General features: G+C 40.4%; 1 protein-coding gene across 1 annotated transcript in view; it reads left to right on the forward strand.

The window, feature by feature from the left end:
- arhgap1 (Rho GTPase activating protein 1) overlaps positions 1-23266 on the forward strand; it is a 236012-nt gene that overhangs the window by 40043 nt on the left and 172703 nt on the right. The window contains exon 3 of the mRNA XM_034173469.1: positions 12305-12403. Coding sequence (XP_034029360.1) covers positions 12305-12403 — 99 coding nt within the window. The remainder of the gene's footprint in view (positions 1-12304; positions 12404-23266) is intronic.

Raw genomic sequence — 23266 nt, forward strand, 5'->3', positions numbered from 1 at the left:
TCAGGACTGGAGTCAAGAATGCCAGGAAAGTGTAACATGGAGTCAAAACGCAGATCACAATGGAGACCAGCCAAGACCTGTGAGAGTTGACAAAATGTCATGATCTTGTAGGTCTTATAGGTCTCAGTCCGGTGTAAACAGGGCATAAAGTACAGAGTTTGATTTTATGATTTGACATGATTCTCAATTGTGTCATCTGAAGTAGAGGTTTTTGCTTTCATTTAAGACAAGGTTATGGCTCGTGTTTCATTCCATAGGTTTTTAAAGCATTCAACAGGTCTGTCAGTTAAGTAGTAAGTAACATTTATTTATATAGTCCTTATCACAGAGAAAAGTGGTTCACAGGAAACTAAAAATCATGTCAAACTGTATAAAACATGACAAAAATAGAACAAAGCATAAAAAACAAGTCTGACTCAAAGCTTGTCTGTAAAAAAAAAAAAAAAAAAAAAAAAAAAAAAAAAAAAAAAAAAACCTGTTTTCAGCTGCTTTTTAAAAGAGTCAATGGAATGCAGCGTAAAGACAAAGGAAGAGCATTCCAGAGCCTTGGTGAAACTGCTTGAAATGATTGATCCTCACAAAGTTTAAAACAACGCAATGCTAAAACACCCTTGGCCGTATGAACATTGTGTTCTGTATAATTTGCAGTTGATTAAGTAATTATTAGGTTCCAAAAACTCAGTCTGCAGCCAGCAACTATACTGTGACAGAAGTGTTTATTTCTCGCTCGATTTTACAACCCCTGGCAAAAATTATGGAATCACCGGCCTCGGAGGATGTTCATTCAGTTGTTTAATTTTGTAGAAAAAAAAGCAGATCACAGACATGACACAAAACTAAAGTCATTTCAAATGGCAACTTTCTGGCTTTAAGAAACACTATATGAAATCGGGAAAAAAAATTGTGGCAGTCAGTAACGGTTACTTTTTTAGACCAAGCAGAGGGACAAAAAATATGGAATCACTCATTTCTGAGGAAAAAATTATGGAATCATGAAAAACAAAAGAACGCTCCAACACATCACTAGTATTTTGTTGCACCACCTCTGGCTTTTATAACAGCTTGCAGTCTCTGAGCCATGGACTTAATGAGTGACAAACAGTACTCTTCATCAATTTGGCTCCAACTTTCTCTGATTGCTGTTGCCAGATCAGCTTTGCAGGTTGGAGCCTTGTCATGGACCATTTTCTTCAACTTCCACCAAAGATTTTCAATTGGATTAAGATCCGGACTATTTGCAGGCCATGACATTGACCCTATGGGTCTTCTTGCAAGGAATGTTTTCACAGTTTTTGCTCTATGGCAAGATGCATTATCATCTTGAAAAATGATTTCATCATCCCCAACATCCTTTCAATTGATGGGATAAGAGAAGTCCAAAATATCAACGTAAACTTGTGCATTTATTGATGATGTAATGACAGCCATCTCCCCAGTGCCTTTACCTGACATGCAGCCCCATATCATCAATGACTGTGGAAATTTACATGTTCTCTTCAGGCAGTCATGTTTATAAATCTCACTGGAACGGCACCAAACAAAAGTTCCAGCATCATCACGTTGCCCAGTGCAGATTCGAGATTCATCACTGAATATGACTTTCATCCAGTCATCCACAGTCTGCGATTGCTTTTCCTTAGCCCATTGTAACCTTGTTTTTTTTCTGTTTAGGTGTTAATGATGGCTTTCATTTAGCTTTTCTGTATGTAAATTGCATTTCCTTTAGGCGGTTTCTTACAGTTCGGTCACAGACCTTGACTCCAGTTTCTTCCCATTCGTTCCTCATTTGTTTTGTTGTGCATTTTCAATTTTTGAGACGTATTGCTTTAAGTTTTCTGTCTTGACGCTTTGATGTCTTCCTTGGTCTACCAGTATGTTTGCCTTTAACAACCTTCCCATGTTGTTTGTATTTGGTCCAGAGTTTAGACACAGCTGACTGTGAACAACCAACATCTTTTGCAACATTGCGTGATGATTTACCCTCTTTTAAGAGTTTGATAATCCTCTCCTTTGTTTCAATTGACATCTCTCGTATTGGAGCCATGATTCATGTCAGTCCACTTGGTGCAACAGCTCTCCAAGGTGTGATCACTCCTTTTTAGATGCAGACTAACGAGCAGATCTGATTTGATGCTGGTGTTAGTTTTGGGGATGAAAATTTACAGGGTGATTCCATCATTTTTTCCTCAGAATTGAATGATTCCATTTTTTTTCCCCTCTGCTTGGTCTAAAAAAGTAACTGTTACTGACTGCCACAATTTTTTTTTTTATTTATTTCTTATAGTGTTTCTTAAAGCCAGAAAGTTGCCATTTGATATGACTTTAGTTTTGTGTCATGTCTGTGATCTGCTTTTTTTTCTACAAAATTAAACAACTGAATGAACATCCTCCGAGGCCGGTGATTCCATAATTTTTGCCAGGGGTTGTACATAATACATGACAAAGAGGATATGTTTACCCACAAACAAAACACTTTTGCTACCAACCTGTGACTAGACCACACTAACGTCTGCTGTTTTGTAAATCCTTCCAGAGGTGTTATCAGGTTACAAATACAGCGTTTTCAGTTTTAGAAGTGTTTATTTCTCACTAGCTTTTACATAATATATGAGAAAGTTATTTCTAGCCCAAAAAAAGAAAAGCGAAGTTAGCACCTAGCGACAACAGGAAGCGACGTCACCACGCTTGCATGCGAACGTCTGCGAGATCATGCCATAAAATTAGGTACAGAATGTGACATTTTAACATCTTAAAATAAGTCAAGGTTAGCCATCTTCAAACTTGTCCAAGGTCTGTGTCCCAAGAATGATCCCTCTGAATTTGAAGACTATGACAGTAATAGAACTGGACTTATGCTCTACACAGACAGACGGACAGATGCCAGGTCTTCGCAATACCCAATGGCCATATATTGGCCTCAGGTAAATATGAGCATCAGCAACCTCTCACCTGATGACCTATGGGCCAAAGAAGAAGAATAAGGTTTCAGCAGGTTGGCAATGTAGTGTGGAGCTTTCCATGTAGGGCCCTAAAACTTTGAAAATGTATTCTAAAATGTATAGGTGGCAATGAAGAGAGGCTAAAACCTGAGTGATGTGAACTCTTCTATTTGTGCCAGTTAAATCTCCAAACAGCATTTTGTGCAGTTTGAAGAAATTCTAAAACTGACAAGTAAATAGACCATTATAATCAGAAAATGAGAAGAAACAAAAAGCATGAATAATCAACTCCAGCCTTTGACACCAGCAGTCTGATTTTTGAAATATTCCTTAAATGATTAAATTTATTTCGAACCAGCAATGTTTCTGTGTAGGCTCTCAGTTGTCCAGGTGGTTTCCATAGTAGAGAAGCTTGAATCTTCGACTAGACTGGGTTGCTTGACGCGAGGACGTTTCGCTTCAAATCGCAGAAGCTTCCTCAGCTGAAATTCTTGCTCTGGTGGTCTGACTTCTGTCTTGATTCTTGTAGAGAAGAATAATCCAGAAGTCACAAAAGCTGGAGTTTTAAACCTAACCAGACCCCTCCTGCCGAGAGGCAGACTGCTATAGGCTGGTGACTAAACAATAGCTCTAATTAGCACCTATTGTGCTCTAGTTAACACCCTCCTAATGACAGGGCAGCTGTCCCTCTCCTGATGGCTCCCTTGACGACTCTGCTGATGACGTGAATGACTCATTACCATGAACAAAAGACTGAAACTGCTTTGACCTGAGTACCCCATTGTAAACAGGGGATAAAGCGTGTCTCAGACCCCCTCCCCGGTTAAGGCTAGGTTTCAAACGTTTCACAAAGAATGCCTCCTTGACCCCTCTCTCAAACCATTTCTTCTCTCTGGCTAATATTTTAACTTCCTTGTCCTCAAACGTGTGGTTAGTGTCTTTTAAGGTGGAGATGAACTGCAGCCTGAGGTCCACTGGCGCCCTCTCTGCGGTGCTGGTATAGCCTTTTGTGTAAAGGTTGCTTAGTCTCACCTATGTAGTGTTCGTTACAGTTTTCCTGACATCTGATAGAATACACTACATTGCTCTGTTTGTAACTAGGGATCCTGGTGTATGGCTGGGGGGCCTGGCTGCCTTTTTGTTTCTGTCTTTTGTTTTTCCTTCCAGGTGGCTTGCATTTGGGACTGAGTGGCTGTGTAGCTGAGTTTATCAGGACCTCACCCTGATCACCTGCGGCTCGTCAGGACTCTCAGCTGTGGTGCATCTACAATGGATTGGAACATGGTGGCATTTAAGACTGGAGTACACAGTGTGTATTTGCCAGAGACTCGACCTTGTGACCAGACGGGTGAGATCGTCGTCTCGGGAGCCATCTCATCATCAGTGGATGCAGAGAACGTCCAGGTTTGATGCATGGTCTGTGAAAGAAGAGGGGGTGAGGTCTCACGCTCGTCAGCACACTTCCTGAGGTACGTTAGATTTTGTGACTAACATTTATACAGTCAGTAAATGTGGTGTCCCTCACACCTTATTATATTGAGCTGTATGTTGGTCGTTTAAATCAGCTTCCTCTGCAGTGGAGTTTTGTGAACTGGATGTTCCATGCCTGCAGGGTGGGAAGCTGATTAGTAATTAAGCCAGGAAGTGTTTGCTGTTTGTGCACCTTTGAGCGTTCTCTCTGTGTGTTGAGTGTGGACTCACATAATGATTCCTTCTTTCACAGACTCGGTTTGTCGCGGCCACCTGGGGGGTGTCAGCGGGGTCCTTGGGTCCGAACCAGTTCTGGCTCCGGACCGTTAGCGCTGCTGGGAGCGCACCGCAATCCACCACGCCAGACCGCGCACTTTTATATTTTTCACAGCACTGTTATGTTCATTAAACTCTGTTATCCTTTGTACCGTGCTCTGCTTATTTTATACTGGGTTCTTCAAACGCTGGTCGGTTCTCCGGGCTGCGTCCGACACATAACAGATCCTGTCCTTAGGGTGAACTAATTTCTGTCTCAATCAATCAATCAATCAATTTTTTTATATAGCGCCAAATCACAACAAACAGTTGCCCCAAGGCGCTTTATATTGTAAGGCAAGGCCATACAATAATTATGTAAAACCCCAACGGTCAAAACGACCCCCTGTGAGCAAGCACTTGGCTACAGTGGGAAGGAAAAACTCCCTTTTAACAGGAAGAAACCTCCAGCAGAACCAGGCTCAGGGAGGGGCAGTCTTCTGCTGAGACTGGTTGGGGCTGAGGGAGAGAACCAGGAAAAAGACATGCTGTGGAGGATCTCAAGGTGTTAACCGGTTTAAATTTTAGCTGAGGAAGCTTCTGCGATTTGAAGCGAAACGTCCTCGCGTCAAGCAACCCAGTCCAGTCGAAGATTCAAGCTTCTCTACTTTCGAACCAGCAGTATGAACAACACCCATATTTCTAAAACTCAACTGAACAGAGGAGCCCAAGAAACTAATATTTCACTTAATTTCAGGAATCTTTTTTTCAGGAGCGATAATCAGTTTGTTTTGTCTGCATTTAACTTGAAAAAATTAGCATTTAACCATTGCTTGATTTCAGTCAGGGAGTCAAACCAGACAATTTATGGAACTCGGAAGCCTTAACAGAACAGAGCAGCTGGATGTCTTCAGCAGAGAGATAAGACATTTTATTGTAATATCCTATAGTCTGTCCAAGTATATACAGAAGAAAGAGAGCAGGACCCAATCCAGAACTCTGAGGTATCCCACAGGACAGAACTGCAACATTGCTCAGGGACAAACAGAGCACAGCAGACATTTGCTGTTTGGTGTGCTCATGTATTTTGGGTCAAGGATGAACAGTGCCAAAATTGAGTACTGATAAGTAGGGATGAGATTTTTCCACGGATCCGCGGATTTGACAGTCCTGGGGGTCGATTTTGTGAAACGTCCAAATCCGTTGAGAAAATTTGGGGGGGTAAGAATGCAAAAAAAAAATTAATGCCAGGAGTACCTTTAGGGGCTTTCACAGTGGCGTATTCGTAGAACTGCTCCTTGCAGTGTTGTTTCATTTAAATACGGCTGAAATACATGCGTACTCAGTCTTTAACAGTGTTCGTTCATACTTGCAGCTGCGTGTGTTCGCGTTTTAATGTGTGCACACAGTCGCGTGTGCCATGCTGCACAAGTTTCAGTGCTATTTTCTCTCTGTGTGTGTGTGTGTGTGAGAGAGAGCTTTTATGAAACGATGCGACAGTGAAACACTCCTCATATATAATTAGTCCAGTATGTTAAAGTGAAGCAATGATCTTGCGATACAGTGTTATAGGTGGAGATCACATCGACTAAATATAAACCTTATATGGTCTGACAGTTCAATGGACATAGAACATTGGATTATACATGTACATGTATTTGAGGATATACATGTATGTTTGTTGACAAAGTGTGCCATGCTGAAAGTGGAGAATGCTGAAAATCAAGTAAGTCTAGTTATGAAAAAATATTTTGGTCACAAAAATACACATGTACAGTAGATGGTCTTAGTAAGGGTTTACAGTTTGAATTATAGATATGAACACCTGGCATTTATAGTAGTTTTTAATATCATTTTAGTGCAATTTACATGTTTTAAAACAGCAAAAATGCTTTGTCTCCGCCCTGGACCCGCCGGGGCCTGCCGCCCCTGGACTCTGGCTTATTTTCCTCTGAAAATCGAATTTGCCAATCTCATCCCTGGATAAGGACTAAGACTTGGAGAAGCTATGAATATTAGCTAAAGTTGGTAATTACATTTTGGACTTGCACACCTTTCCAGCAGGGGGCAGTAAATCAACTTTATATTAAAGCCGTGACTGTAGCATTGTAAATATTTTTAAAATACATGGATGACACAAGAAAGTGAAAACACTTATTTGCATTGTGGGCCATTAAAAAAAAAATAAAAAATTCAAATGACAAAATAGAAGGATAAAATAAAAATAATAGTACTGATGTTAATAATAATAATAATAACTAGGACAGCAATCAGTCCTATACGGGCCCTCGTGTCTGCGCCACCACCTCCCCGTGCCACCGCGATTTCTGTTCAGGGGCCGACCCTCATCACACAGTTCAAGTTTCAAGCAAATCAGTCAGTGCATGGAGTAGTTATGAGAAGTTGATGGTTCATCCACTACGGGCGCTCAGAGCAGAAACAGAGGGGCCAGGTGTGTTCAGGGGCCGACACTAATCACACATGTTAAGTTTCAAGTCAGTCAGACAAAGCGTGAAGGAGTTATCATGACTTGATCCTCCATGGTGAAGGGTCAAAATGGTGTCGCCATAGCGACCATACCCTTCGACACAGAAAAACATTTTTGATAACTTTTGATCAGTATAGTCTCGAAGATGTGAAAGAAGTTTGAAATGCATTGGACAAAATCCCTACAAGGATACGTCTGGAAATTATGCCAGAATGACACAAAAATTCAAAATGGCTGATTTCCAGTTTGGAGCAGACCAGTGGTACAAGAGATTTTTTTTGTACATCTATGCAAGATACACACGTGTACCAATTTTTATCTCCCTACTCCAAAAAACCCCTATGGGGAGGCGTTTTTGAAAGTTGCAAGGGGGCGCTATAGAGGCATTTTGCACTGCCCATGGGCAACGTCCCTATGAATTGTAAGAGGTTGTCATGCTTGACCTGTGTATCAATTTTCATGATGATATGACAAAATTAAAGCCATCAAAAGGAAGAACGGAATTTCATGGTGAAGGGTCGATATTCGGCACGCCGCCACATGGACGCCATTACTCATAGCTTCACGGTGATCATTGCCTACATTCACCAACTTGTTCTACATGTTTTAGAAGTGGAATGAAGTTGATGGGGTTAACTATGTGACATCAGTACCTGTTAAAGTATAAATAGGACATTTCCTGTTACCACGAGGGGCGCTATGACTTAGGTGGGACGTTAATATATAGCGATGTTCAGGGCGGAGCCCTCATCACATCCAGCAAGTTTAAAGGATCTATAATTAGAATAGAATGCTTTTTATTGTCATTATACACAAGGTACAAAGAAATTAAGACAACTCCCTTAGTACAAAGGCGTAAAAAGTAAATATAAAAAGACAAATAAGAATTTATACATGTATTTACAAAGGAGCCAGTAGGATGCAATGAACAGTGCAGACTTTAGGCCAATGTGCATTCAATAACCGTATTGCACTTGGGTAGAACATGTTGGTGAGTCTGGATGTGTGAGCCTTGATGGACCGGTACCTCTTTCCTGAGGGCAGCAGTGAGAACAGGCTGTGCCCGAGGTGTGAACCATCGAAGCTGATGCTTCTGGCCCTGCGCAGACATCTGGTGTTATAGATGTCTGACAGAGAGGACAGCTGCGCTCCTATGATGTTCTGTGCTGACTTCCTGACTCTCTCCAGAGCCTTCTTGTCAGCCTGAGAGCAGCTCCTGTACCACACCAAGATGTTGTTGGTGAGGACGCTCTCGACAGAACACCTATAGAAGGACAGCAGCAGTTCCTGGGACAGGTTGACCTTCCTCAGTGACCTTAAAAGGGACAGACTCTGCTGTGCCTTTTTCACAAGGGCATTGATGTTGGTGCCCCATGTAAGGTCCTGAGAAATGTATGTTCCCAGGAACTTGAAGTCACTGACCCTCTCTACAGTGTCTCCCTGAATGAGAAGATGGTGTTGGGGGGGAGTGTCCTCCCTCTTCCGCCTAAAATCTAGGCACTTTGTCTTTGAGGAGTTGAGTGCCAGGTTATTTAGGGAGCACCAAGTAGTGAGGTTCAGGACCTCCTCTCTGTAGGCCATCTCATCGTTGTCGTGAATCAACCCAACCACAGTAGTGTCATCCGCAAATTTGACAGCGATGTTGCTGCTGTGGGTTGGTGCACAGTCATGGGTGTAGAAAGTGTACAGCATGGGGCTGAGCACACAGCCCTGAGGGGCCTCAGTGCTCACTGTCAGCACTGAGGAGTGGTGGGACCCCATCCTGACTGACTGACTGCAGATGGTTGGTGAGAAAGTCTCTGATCCATCTGCAGGTGTGCTCGTCAGTGCCCAGACTGCGCAGTTTGAACAACAGTCTGCTTGGAACAAGTGTGTTAAAAGCAAAATTGAAGTCCACGAGCAACATCCTCGCATAATTGCCAGACTGTTCAAGATGTTGACACACTGTGTGGAGGGCTGTGTTGATGGCATCACCTGTGGACCTGTTGGCTCTGTATGCGAATTGGTGCTGATCAAGGCTGGAAGGCAGTAAGGATTTTATGTGCCTCAGCACCAGCCTCTCAAAGCACTTCATCACAGTTGAAGTGAGAGCCACAGGTCTGTAATCATTCAGACTGCTGACTGACTGTCTCTTGGGAATGGGCATGATGGTAGCAGATTTTAGGCAGCTTGTTGTACCCTGTGTATAATGACAATAAAAAGTATTCTATTCTATTAAGTATTTGGGCGTGACAGCCTTTAGAAGTGAAACGGCATGCTCTAAAATGCTTGCCAAAGTTTGACAAACCCTAGCAGCCACGCCTTTTGACCTACAGAAATTCTTTTGATAACTTTTAATCACCATGGGGTCTTGATGATATGTACCAAATTTGAAGGCGATTGGATGAAATCCCTAGGACGAGTTAGTTCAAATGTAGGTTGCGGAAATGGCCAAAAATGGCAAAATTACCTAAAAATCTAAAATTTAAATTAAAAAAATCAAAATGCCAATTTCGAGTAGGGAGATGAAAATTGGTACACGTGTGACTTGCATAAACATACAAAAAAGTCTCTTGCACCATTAGTCAAAATGAGTATAGTGTCTGGATGGTTTGAAAGAACTTTGACGTGCATTGAAAAAAAATACAAATAGAATGTGTGGAAATCACCCCAAAATGACACAAAAATTCAAAATGGCCAACTTCCACTTTGGAGTAGACCAATGATTCAAAGACGTTTTTTGTACGTCTATGCACGTTACACAAACAAACAGGACATCGGCCATTTTGAATGTTCCTGTCATTTTGGCATGATTTCCACACGTTGTATTTGAATGACCTGCTCCTAGGGATTTTGTCTAATGCACTTCAGATTTCTTTCACATCATCAAGAGATGATACTGATCAAAAGTTATCGAAAGCTTTTCTCTATGTCAGAGTGTTTCAAAATGAGCAAATATTTCCACAAAAACAAAGTTTATCAGTTTGAACATTAAATATCGTGTCTTTATGGTGTATTTAATTGAATACAGGTTGAAGAGGATTTTCAAATCATTCTGTTTTTATTTACATTCTAGACAACGTCCCAACTTCATTGGAATTGGGGTTGTATGGTTCTCATATATTATGTAAAAGCTAGTGAGAAATAAACACTTCTAAAACTAAAAATGCTGTTTTTGTAACCCGATAACACCTCTGGAGTGATTTACAAGACATCTCATGGACATCAGCGTGCGTGAGCATCACACACGGTCAAAAGTAACTTCTGGTCAAGTTCAGCTCATGTATGCGCGCACACACTCCCTCCTGCAGACGCCATTAAGAGGTACAACCCCTGGCAAAAATTATGGAATCACCGGCCTCAGAGGATGTTCATTCAGTTGTTTAATTTTGTAGAAAAAAAGCAGATCACAGACATGACACAAAACTAAAGTCATTTCAAATGGCAACTATCTGGCTTTAAGAAACACTATAAGAAATCAAGAAAAAAAATTGTGGCAGTCAGTAATGGTTACTTTTTTAGACCAAGCAGAGGGAAAAAAATATGGACTCACTCAATTCTGAGGAATAAATTATGGAATCACCCTGTAAATTTTCATCCCCAAAACTAACACCTGCGTCAAATCAGATCTGCTCGTTAGTCTGCATCTAAAAAGGAGTGATCACACCTTGGAGAGCTGTTGCACCAAGTGGACTGACATGAATCATGGCTCCAACACGAGAGATGTCAGTTGAAACAAAGGAGAGGGTTATCAAACTCTTAAGAGGGTAAATCATCACGCAGTGTTGCAAAAGATGTTGGTTGTTCACAGTCAGCTGTGTCTAAACTCTGGACCAAATACAAACATGGGAAGGTTGTTAAAGGCAAACATACTGGTAGACCAAGGAAGACATCAAAGCATCAAGACAGAAAACTTAAAGCAATATGTCACAAAAATCAAAAATGCACAACAAAACAAATGAGGAATGAATGGGAGGAAACTGGAGTCAACATCTGTGACCGAACTGTAAGAAACTGCCTAAAGGAAATGGGGCTTTTACATACAGAAAAGCTAAACGAAAGCCATCATTAACACCTAAACAGAAAAAACAAGGTTACAATGGGCTAAGGAAAAGCAATCGTGGACTGTGGATGACTGGGTGAAAGTCATATTCAGTGATGAATCTCGAATCTGCATTGGGCAAGGTGATGATGCTGGAACTTTTGTTTGGTGCCGTTCCAATGAGATTTATAAAGATGACTGCCTGAAGAAAACATGTAAATTTCCACAGTCATTGATGATATGGGGCTGCATGTCAGGTAAAGGCACTAGGGAGATGGCTGTCATTACATCATCAATAAATGTACACGTTTACGTTGATATTTTGGACACTTTTATTATCCAATCAATTGAAAGGATGTTTGGGGATGATGAAATCATTTTTCAAGATGATAATGCATCTTGCTATAGAGCAAAAACTGTGAAAACATTCCTTGCAAAAAGACATAGGGTCAATGTCATGGCCTGCAAATAGTCTGGATCTTAATCCAATTGAAAATCTTTGGTGGAAGTTGAAGAAAATGGTCCATGACAAGGCTCCAACCTGCAAAGCTGATCTGGCAACAGCAATCAGAGAAAGTTGGAGCCAGATTGATGAAGAGTACTGTTTGTCACTCATTAAGTCCATGACTCAGACACTGCAAGCTGTTATAAAAGCCAGAGGTGGTGCAACAAAATACTAGTGATGTGTTGGAGCGTTCTTTTGTTTTTCATGATTCCATAATTTTTTCCTCAGAATTGAGTGATTCCATATTTTTTTTTCCCCTCTGCTTGGTCTAAAAAAGTAACCGTTTTACTGACTGCCACAATTTTTTTTCCTGATTTCTTATAGTGTTTCTTAAAGCCAGAAAGTTGCCATTTGAAATGACATTAGTTTTGTGTCATGTCTGTGATCTGCTTTTTTTTCTACAAAATTAAACAACTGAATGAACATCCTCCGACGCCGGTGATTCCATAATTTTTGCCAGGGGTTGTACATGCTCATATGGCTAAGGGTGTCTTAGCATTATTATATTATTTTGAATTGTCCTCTGACATATTGTGTTGTTGGAATTGTATTCATTTGTAGAATGTTGATGATTTCCCCTTGCCACTAATAAAACTTTACATTATTGGTGTTGCTGCATGTTCCAGAGACAGATCTCTCCCAACACTTTGATGCTGGTTCACCTCATCTGCCCTGGGACCACCCCTTCTATGATATCGCCAGGCATCAGATCATTGAAGTGGCAGGTAATTGCACAAGTTATCTTTGTCCACTTTCATCTACACTGTCATGGATCCTGAAAATATTTAATCACTCAGCCAGTCGACAAAAATTGTTGTCCCATTTTTGACAGTGTAAACAATCATTTAATTGGAAAATTCCCTGGGGCTGGGGGGATAACAAAAATTGTAACAATAATTGGCCATCATCCTCATTCCTTTAACTTTTTCAAATATTAAATGAAAAACTAAATTCCCAACAGATATTAATTGATGGTCAAAGCTGATCAAAACTATGGTGGGAAGAATCAAGTCCCACAAGAGTTATTAAAGCAATGATTTAACAAAGATAAGACGTGCATTATATGGTTTGAATGCACGATGCGGAGTCTAAAACAGCACAATGTGAAGCGGCTTCGAGTTGTTTAATCCGCTTATACCATGGTCCCACACAGTGAGCTAACACACATATTTATTTAAGTTAACAGAACTTGATAAAAATGTGAGTATTTGGGACTATTTTATACCAGTCTCAAGATATTTTGTCTCCAATGCACTTACCATGTCTGCGGGCACACGCCGCAGCGGGCCACTCACACTGCCTCCCTCTCTGCTGTATGGAGCTGCGGCCAACTCTTGTCAACAGGTCCAGAAACTACGCTCGCTGTTTTGATGCGGAGCCCGCAAGGATAGAACCGTTCTCTTCTTCTTTCCCATCTTCAGTCTTGTCCAGTTTGTCTGATGTTAAATCTTTATGCCTTTGCTTTTGCTCTCCTCCTCTTTCCATTCCTCAGATGTCTTATTTTGGCCAAAAATATTAAATTCATCACGTTTCTGTCATTCACCTGTCAAAACACAGCTGATTTGCGCGTTGCTATGGTGACGACCAGAGCAGAGTGATTATAACAGTGACTTTACTCGCCGAACTACGTGTGCGTATACACGAAAATAATGCACGCCAGTTAGACATGGAATTCTCACTGACCATGGTATAATAGTAAAATAAATGGTAACAATCCACACAAACATTACATGGCATGCAATTTGGGGTGAAGTATTGTTCAATAACAAAATTTTTACAGCATTGGAGATAATCTTAGTCTTGTACTTAAAGTTGACAAACTGTAAAATGAAGCTTTGGCTGCTTGCTCATTATAGCACTCTCTGTAAGATGGTGTTTTTAACCATTCATGGTCAGCCTGATTTGATCTTTTTTATGAAAACATGATAATTATACCCCTACCGACCATGAGGATCTAAAAATGCACTCTCTCAGTGCGTCTGCCATACAGCATTGTGACCACGATATCGTGGATATAATTTTTCAGATTTCTCACCACATTTGAACTTGGTATCCCAAATGAATGTGTTTCTGAGTTCATATTTGAGCGTGATCCGATTTCATGACCTCCAAAGATATGGAAGCATCTGGTGACCCATAATTCTAATGTAAAAGCAAATTTGAAATTGAAAAAAACATTTACAGGAAGGCTTTTTAATTTTCAAAACATTAGATCCATAAATAAAATTGAACTTCAATCATCTAATTTGCATTTAATCATTTAATTGTGCATATTCTGTGACAAAAGTTAAAAGAAAATGACAAGTGCATTGTGTTTTTGTTTTTTTTTGTTTTTTATTGTGTGTGTGTGTGTGTGTGTGTGTGTGTGTTTTCAAACCATCCCTGCCAAATAGTGATGAAAACTAGACAGCGTAGGAAAATGACACCAGACTTCAGCTCTGTCTCTGTGGTTTCAAGTGTGAAAAGTCACCATGTTTGTGAAGAATCGTTTCTTCATGAAAAATGAAAACTAAAATAAATAAAAAGTGAGTCACAGGACTTGTAGCACAAAGCACAACAGCGAGAAGAGTTAGGAGCTTTCTCCAGTGACCGTCCGTTAGTAAGCCCTGAGCGGATACAGACAGACATTCTCCACATTCTGCTAGAGCTTGTCCAACAGATCATCTGCAGATTTGTCTAAGGTATGCAAGTAATATGAAAATAAGAGGTGATCATGCACCACTGAATGCCAAAGTTTTATCAGCTAATGTTAGCCTCAGCTTTAGCTAGTGTTTAGCCTGTGTTTAGGGATGGCTCTATCACTGAAAGCTTTATATTTGTGAATTGATCAAGCTATTTTTGTGTTACCAAATAAATCTTCCATGCTGTAGTTTTAATTGTTACTGCTGTGATTAGAAGAACATATTTTTTTTTAAATAACATTTCCTCCTTTATGCTTACCCCCTGACACGCACATTGGTCAATATGTTGCCTGTGGAGTCCAGAGTTCAACAGGTAAAACTAAATCATATGTTTAATATAATAAAGAATAAAGCCCCACATTATATGTCCAATTCTTTTAAATTTTACTCTGCGCAACATAGTATATAAACACCAGGTCCAGTGCAATGTCTTTAGTCAGTCCTCATGTCCAGTCTTTTGGTACTACCAGTTTTATATATACTGGGGTCAAAATCTTTGACAGCCTACCTAGTCAGAGCAGGGTTTGTGAATCTAAGACAATTTTTAAAAGCACACTTAAACAATTTTTCTTTCATGTCTTTTGGTATCTTCTGTCTAAAATTTATTTGAAATGTTACACTGGTCAACAGTTTTGTTTTTCTTGCATGGACTTTGAGAACTGATTTAGGGTAATTTTGGGGTGCTGAGGCCAAATCTGAGCTCAGATTTCTCCTATCACATTGCGTTTTTTGCAATCTGCATGTTCCCAGTTGATGAATTATGCAAAACTTGCTCATTCACTCACACGTTTGACGCCACTAATCATGCATAAAAGCAGTTTCAAAAGCATAGTTTTTAAACCAGGTTCACAGTGGAAACAAGTGTTTTACACTTGAGTGTGACCCTATACAGTGCACCCAGAAAGTATTTACAACTCAACTTTTTCCACATTTTGTTATGCTACAGCATTATTCCAGAATGGATGAAATTCATTTATTCTCTCAAAATTCTACACAGTACCTCATAATGAAAATGTGAAAAAGTTTTTGAGATTTTTGCAAATTAATTAAAAATAAAAAGCTAAGAAATCGCATGTGCATAAGTATTCAAAGCCTTTGCCATACAGTTCAAAATTGAGCTCAGGTGCATCCTGTTCCCACTGATCATCCCTGAGATGTTTCTACAACTTAATTGGAGTCCACTTCGGTAAATTCAGTTGATTGGACATGATTTGAAAAGGCACACACCTGTCTACATATAAGGTCCCACAGTTGACAGTGCATGCCAGATAAACCAAGCATGAAGTCAAAGGAATTGTCTGTAGACAGGACTGTCTCAAGGCACAAATCTGGGGAAGGGTACAGAAACATTTCTGCTCCTTTGAAGGTTCCAATGAGCACAGTAGCCTCCATCATCTAGGATCATGACCAAGAACCCGATGGTCATTCTGTCAGAGGTCCAGCATTCCTGTGTGGAGAGAGAACCATCCAGAAGGACAACCATATCTGCAGCAATCCACCAAAAAACCCTGTAGGGGAGAGTGGCCAGACAGAAGCCACTGCTTAGTAAAAGGCACATGGCAGCCCACCTGGAGTTTGCCAAAGGCACCTGAAGGACTCTCAGACCATGAGAAACAAAGTCTGATGAGACGAAGATTGAACTCTTTGGTATGAATGCCAGGCATCATGTTTGGTGGAAACCAGGCACCATCCCTACAGAGAAGGATGGTCGTGGTAGCATCATGCTGTTTGAATGTTTCTCAGCGGCAGAAACTTGGAGACTAGCCAGGGTGCAGCAATGTACAGAGACATCCTGGATGAAAAGCTGCTCCAGAGTGTTCTTGACCTCAGACTGGGGTGACGGTCATCTTTCAGCAGGACAAGGACCCTAAGCACACAGCCAAGATATCAAAGGAGTGGCTTCAGGACAACTCTGTGAATGTCCTTGAGTAGCCCAGCCAGAGCCCAGACCTGAATTTGATTGAACATCTCTGGAGAGATCTGAAAATGTCTGCACCGACATTCCCCATCCAACCTGGTGGAGCTTGAGAGGTGCTGCAAAGAGGAATGGGCAAAACTGTCCAAAGATAGGTGCACCAAGCTTGTAGCATCATATTCAAGAAGACCTGTGGCTGTAATTGCTGCCAAAGCAAGAAAGCGCTGTAACTAGGTTTAAGGATATGATTCCTTCTTTATGTTCTCTAATGTCATATACCAACACAGAGCAGAGTAGCTACCTAAACTCTGTAAGGGAGTTAGAGTATCTCGTCAATAGTTTTACATCCTCATTGAAGACAACTTTGGATGCTGTAGCTCCTCTGAAAAAGAGAGCTTTAAATCAGAAGTGTCTGACTCCGTGGTATAACTCACAAACTCGTAGCTTAAAGCAGATAACCCGTAAGTTGGAGAGGAAATGGCGTCTCACTAATTTAGAAGATCTTCACTTAGCCTGGAAAAAGAGTTTGTTGCTCTATAAAAAAGCCCTCCGTAAAGCTAGGACATCTTTCTACTCATCACTAATTGAAGAAAATAAGAACAACCCCAGGTTTCTTTTCAGCACTGTAGCCAGGCTGACAAAGAGTCAGAGCTCTATTGAGCTGAGTATTCCATTAACTTTAACTAGTAATGACTTCATGACTTTCTTTGCTAACAAAATTTTGACTATTAGAGAAAAAATTACTCATAACCATCCCAAAGACGTATCGTTATCTTTGGCTGCTTTCAGTGATGCCGGTATTTGGTTAGACTCTTTCTCTCCGATTGTTCTGTCTGAGTTATTTTCATTAGTTACTTCATCCAAACCATCAACATGTTTATTAGACCCCATTCCTGCCAGGCTGCTCAAGGAAGTCCTACCATTATTTAATGCTTCAATCTTAAATATGATCAATCTATCTTTGTTAGTTGGTTATGTACCACAGGCCTTTAAGGTGGCAGTAATTAAACCATTACTTAAAAAGCCATCACTTGACCCAGCTATCTTAGCTAATTATAGGCCAATCTCCAACCTTCCTTTTCTCTCAAAGATTCTTGAGAGGGTAGTTGTAAAACAGCTAACTGATCACCTGCAGAGGAATGGTCTATTTGAAGAGTTTCAGTCAGGTTTTAGAATTCATCATAGTACAGAAACAGCATTAGTGAAGGTTACAAATGATCTTCTTATGGCTTCGGACAGTGGACTTATCTCTGTGCTTGTTCTGTTGGACCTCAGTGCTGCTTTTGATACTATTGACCATAAAATTTTATTACAGAGATTAGAGCATGTCATAGGTATTAAGGGCACTGCGCTGCGGTGGTTTGAATCATATTTGTCTAATAGATTACAGTTTGTTCATGTAAATGGGGAATCTTCTTCACAGACTGAAGTTAATTATGGAGTTCCACAAGGTTCTGTGCTAGGACCAATTTTGTTCACTTTGTACATGCTTCCCTTGGGCAGTATTATTAGACGGTATTGCTTAAATTTTCATTGTTACGCAGATGATACCCAGCTTTATCTATCCATGAAGCCAGAGGATACACACCAATTAGCTAAACTGCAGGATTGTCTTACAGACATAAAGACATGGATGACCTCTAATTTCATGCTTTTAAACTCAGATAAAACTGAAGTTATTGTACTTGGCCCCACAAATCTTAGAAGCATGGTGTCTAACCAGATCGTTACTCTGGATGGCATTTCCCTGATCTCTAGTAATACTGTGAGAAATCTTGGAGTCATTTTTGATCAGGATATGTCATTCAAAGCGCATATTAAACAAATATGTAGGACTGCCTTTTTGCATTTACGCAATATCTCTAAAATCAGAAAGGTCTTGTCTCAGAGTGATGCTGAAAAACTAATTCATGCATTTATTTCCTCTAGGCTGGACTATTGTAATTCATTATTATCAGGTTGTCCTAAAAGTTCCCTAAAAAGCCTTCAGTTGGTTCAGAATGCTGCAGCTAGAGTACTGACGGGGACTAGCAGGAGAGAGCATATCTCTCCCGTGTTGGCCTCTCTTCATTGGCTTCCTTTTAATTCTAGAATAGAATTTAAAATTCTTCTTCTTACTTATAAGGTTTTGAATAATCAGGTCCCATCTTATCTTAGGGACCTCGTAGTACCATATTACCCCATTAGAGCGCTTCGCTCTCAGACTGCGGGCTTACTTGTGGTTCATAGGGTTTGTAAGAGTAGAATGGGAGGCAGAGCCTTCAGCTTTCAGGCTCCTCTCCTGTGGAACCAGCTCCCAATTCAGATCAGGGAGACAGATACCCTCTCTACTTTTAAGATTAGGCTTAAAACTTTCCTTTTCGCTAAGGCTTATAGTTAGGGCTGGATCGGGTGACCCTGGACCATCCCTTGGTTATGTTGCTTTAGACGTAGACTGTGGGGGGGTTCCCATGATGCACTGTTTCTTTCTCTTTTTGCTCCGTATGCATCACTCTGCGTTTGATCATTAGTGATCGATCTCTGCCCCCTTTTCGGCATGTCTTTTTCCTGGTTCTTTCCCTCAGCCCCAACCAGTCTCAGCAGAAGACTGCCCCTCCCTGAGCCTGGTTCTGCTGGAGGTTTCTTCCTGTTAAAAGGGAGTTTTTCCTTCCCACTGTGGCCAAGTGCTTGCTCATAGGGGGTCGTTTTGACCGTTGGGGTTTTTCATAATTATTGTATGGCCTTGCCTTACAATGTGGAGCGCCTTGGGGCAACTGTTTGTTGTGATTTGGCGCTATATAAGAAAAAAGTTGATTGATTGATTGAAAGGTGCATCAACAAAGTACTGAGCAAAGGGTGCAAATAATTATGTACATGTGATTACTTAGTTTTTTTATTTTTCAAAAAAAAAAAGTTTTTCATGTTGTTTTCGGGTGTTGTGAGTTTGAGGGGAAAAAAATGCATTTACTCCATTTTGGAATAAGGCTGTATGTAACATAACAAAATGTGGAAGAAGTACAGCACTGTGAATACTTTCTGGATGAACTGTATATTATATTTAAAATACCTATTTGTATTGTCTTATATTTTCATTGTTTTTACAAATAAAAATCAATCAACTTAGATTTTTTTTTACTGTTTTCACAAGTAATCACACCATCATGAAAAGAGCACAGCACTGTTACGTCTTGTTGAATCTTTAACATGCATCTTTATATTTTAAGAATATATTTCTTCACATAGGGGAAAAATGTATTAAAAATTCACAATATTCAATTCAATTGACTTCATTTATACAGCGCCAAATCGCAACAGATCTTCCTCAAGGCGCTAGACACAAGCAAGGTCTAACTTTACGAACCCCTAGAGCAACTCTCTGGTATTGAGGAAGAAACCTCAAGCAGACCAGATTCAAATGGGTGACCCACTGCTTAGGCCATTGTAACAGTTACAAGGTTTTTACAAAGGTGAAGAAACAGAAAACAGGACTTCAAAACATGACATAATAACAGAATATGTATTTAATGAGAAATCCATGCAGGCAGTTATGCCACAGGCAGGGGTTGTCCAGCAGTCCTCATGCCGTCAGTGGGCCTGTTCTCGCGGCAGCACCCACTTTAGCCTGTCCATCCGACATCCTGTGTTCAGTAGCCATCCCGCTATCTGTACCTCGGACAGAGGAAAAAAATAAGAGCAGAATGAGTCTCCCGGAAAAACTACACCTAAGGTATTATTCATCAGCAGTAGATCGACAGGAAAGCAGAAGAAATATGACGTGATCGCCATCTGCTAGCCCTCAGCTTCACTAACAGACCCAAAATTTAGATGTTGAGGCTGAGACCCTATTCTGTTACTAATAAAATGATTTTAAAGTGTAGGTGACACCAAAGATTTTGCACAAATGATCACTAAAAATGATGAAATGTTGACATTTAAAAAAATCCTGAACAATAAAAGTCAATTAGTGTGCAGGTGAAGGATAAACAGCTGTCTGAAGCCTGCACTTTATTTCAGCCCTCAGCTACGGCCATATTGTTGCTATATCATCGGGAGAACGGGACCTGCTGATTCACTCCCAAATCAATTGTAAATACAGTAAAGATTGAGCTGGTTTCAATTTTTTTTTCTAGTGTGGAGCTATTTTTAAGTCCAGTCTAAATGTGCGTCTGAAGAAGCTGTGGAGGACACAGCCTAAAATAAAATAAAATGATGCAGGTGATTTCGGCCTGCTGGTGGAGGTGATTAAACGGTTTTTATTTCCAGCTCTTTGGTCATAATCAACTGATTAAAAAAAATTATAATAATGATTTGTTTTACTAACTGTTACATCAGGAAAAAAGTGTTAAGGAAGTGTGGATTTGTATTTCTTTTTTCTTAGAAACTGGTACAGTTGTGCTCAAAAGTTTACATACCCTGGCAGAATTTTTGCTTTTTTTTAGCCATTTTTAAGAGAATATGAATGACAACACAAAAACTTTTTTTTTTTTTTTTTTTTTTTCACCCATGGTTAGTGGTTGGGTGAAGCCATTTATTGTCAAACAACTGTTTCCTCTTTTTAAATCAAAATGACAAGAGAACTACCCAAATGAACCGGATCAAAAGTTTACATACCCCTGTTCTTAATACTGTGTGTTGCCCCGTTAACATCAATGATAGCTTGGAGTCTTTTGTGGTGGTTGTGGACGAGGCTCTCTGATGGTGAAGCTGCCTCTGAATATGTTTTGGACTTTATTTACATTAATTACAAAGAAATACAAACAATATGGCACTCTATGGTAAATCTGCATGGATTAGACAGTTCTCAAAAACTGAGTGAATGTGCAAGAAGAAGAGTGAGGAAAGCCACCAAGACACCCAGACAACCCAGAAGAAGTTATGGGTTTATGTGGCTGTGATTGGAGAAATTGTGCACAGTGCAGCTTTGCATTTTGCATCACTACTCTTAGCTTCATAGTGGAGTAGAGCAGAGAAGGATTTTCTTTCGCCAAAATCCAGGCTTGCATTTCAGATGTACCTTCTGGCAATTTGTAGCTAAACTTTCAGGTCTTCTTTTTAAGAAAATCCTCCTTTATACCACTTCATCATGAAGATGGGTAACTGGTGATACTGTTGAGTGGGGAACAAAAAAAAGTTTTTGTGTTGTCATTCATATTCTCTTAAAAATGGCCCAAAAAAAAGCAAAAATTCTTCCAGGGCATGTAAACTTTTGAGCACAACTGTACATACATTTCAGATTTGAAAAATGACACAGGGGACTATATAAATATCAGCTATTTTTAAAATATTGTTTCCTTCTTGAATATAGTTAGTGTATTGTACGTTAGTAGCATAACACATTATTATTAAATATTAAACCCATTCACACAAGGAGTAAATAATATAGTCTTACCTGTCTGTTTCAGTGAGATCATCTTCAGTCTGATGAAAACTTATCCATCTTTACAAAACAGTGTCGAAGAAAAGTCTATTTGTCACACGGCAGTTTGGCTAAGGTTACCACGTCAGCTGTAATCCGTTAATTGCTGCTGATGGTTCAAGCCTACGCTGTTAACGGATCCTCCTCTTGTACCACCACAGGCCGCTTTGTGCTGCAAGTTGAATGACTCGCAGCCACTCATCTGCTCATAACGTCTCAGTATGCACGTGATGAAATTATCTCGTGATCCACAAAACAATAAAATAATGTAAAAATAATCAGTTTTGCCTCCATGTCGAGTGGAGAAACCGCTGACACCGTGTGTACGTGCTTGTCAATATAAGTATTCTACCTGCCAATCAAATGGATTCTGACGGCGAAAATGAACCCCTGACACCGAAAACACTGCAGCACTAACCTGAACCACATGGTGGAAACGGGGCTGTTGGTAACCTGTAAAATTCCATAAATTGAGAATATTAAGACAATGGTTCTCCCGCTGATGCCACTTCCTCCTTCTTCTCCAATGTCGGGACTTGCCTGGAAGTGCTGCGCAGTTCAAAATCCGAGTATTTATCTCTTCAGTAACTGTACACCAGGACAGGATGAATTTCAAACGCTTGCTTAATTTTAGTCACCTATGCTTTAAAATGATAAGGAAGCATAGTACCATACTATGCCAGTATGCTAGCCACATGAAAAGTAGAATAAATGCATCTTAAGTCTGGACTTGAATGTCTATACCACTGGTGTCCACATTATTCCAGAAAGGGCCGAGAGGGTGCAGGTTTTCTTTGCAACCACTGACCTCCAGCAGGTGATTTCACTGATGAACTCATCCCACATGCTCAAAGTGATATTAATTATCAGTGAAATCACCTGCTGGAGTCAGTGGCTGCAAAGAAAACCTGCACCCTCTCGGCCCTTTCTGGAATAGTTTTGACACCACTGCTCTATACCATCAATTTCTATTTAAGACACTATCAATCAATCAATCAATTTTATTTATATAGCGCCAAATCACAACAAACAGTTGCCCCAAGGCGCTTTATATTGTAAGGCAAAGCCATACAATAATTACGGAAAAACCCCAACGGTCAAAACGACCCCCTGTGAGCAAGCACTTGGCGACAGTGGGAAGGAAAAACTCCCTTTTAACAGGAAGAAACCTCCAGCAGAACCAGGCTCAGGGAGGGGCAGTCTTCTGCTGGGACTGGTTGGGGCTGAGTGAGAGAACCAGGAAAAAGACATGCTGTGGAAGAGAGCAGAGATCAATCACTAATGATTAAATGCAGAGTGGTGCATACAGAGCAAAAAGAGAAAGAAACACTCAGTGCATCATGGGAACCCCCCAGCAGTCTAAGTCTATAGCAGCATAACTAAGGGATGGTTCAGGGTCACCTGATCCAGCCCTAACTATAAGCTTTAGCAAAAGGAAAGTTTTAAGCCTAATCTTAAAATTAGAGAGGGTGTCTGTCTCCCTGATCCGAATTGGGAGCTGGTTCCAGAGGAGAGGAGCCTGAAAGCTGAAGGCTCTGCCTCCCATTCTAGTCTTACAAACCCTAGGAACTACAAGTAAGCCTGCAGTCTGAGAGCG

Source organism: Thalassophryne amazonica, chromosome 1, assembly GCF_902500255.1.
Source record: "Thalassophryne amazonica chromosome 1, fThaAma1.1, whole genome shotgun sequence".
NCBI classification, from domain to species: domain Eukaryota; kingdom Metazoa; phylum Chordata; class Actinopteri; order Batrachoidiformes; family Batrachoididae; genus Thalassophryne; species Thalassophryne amazonica.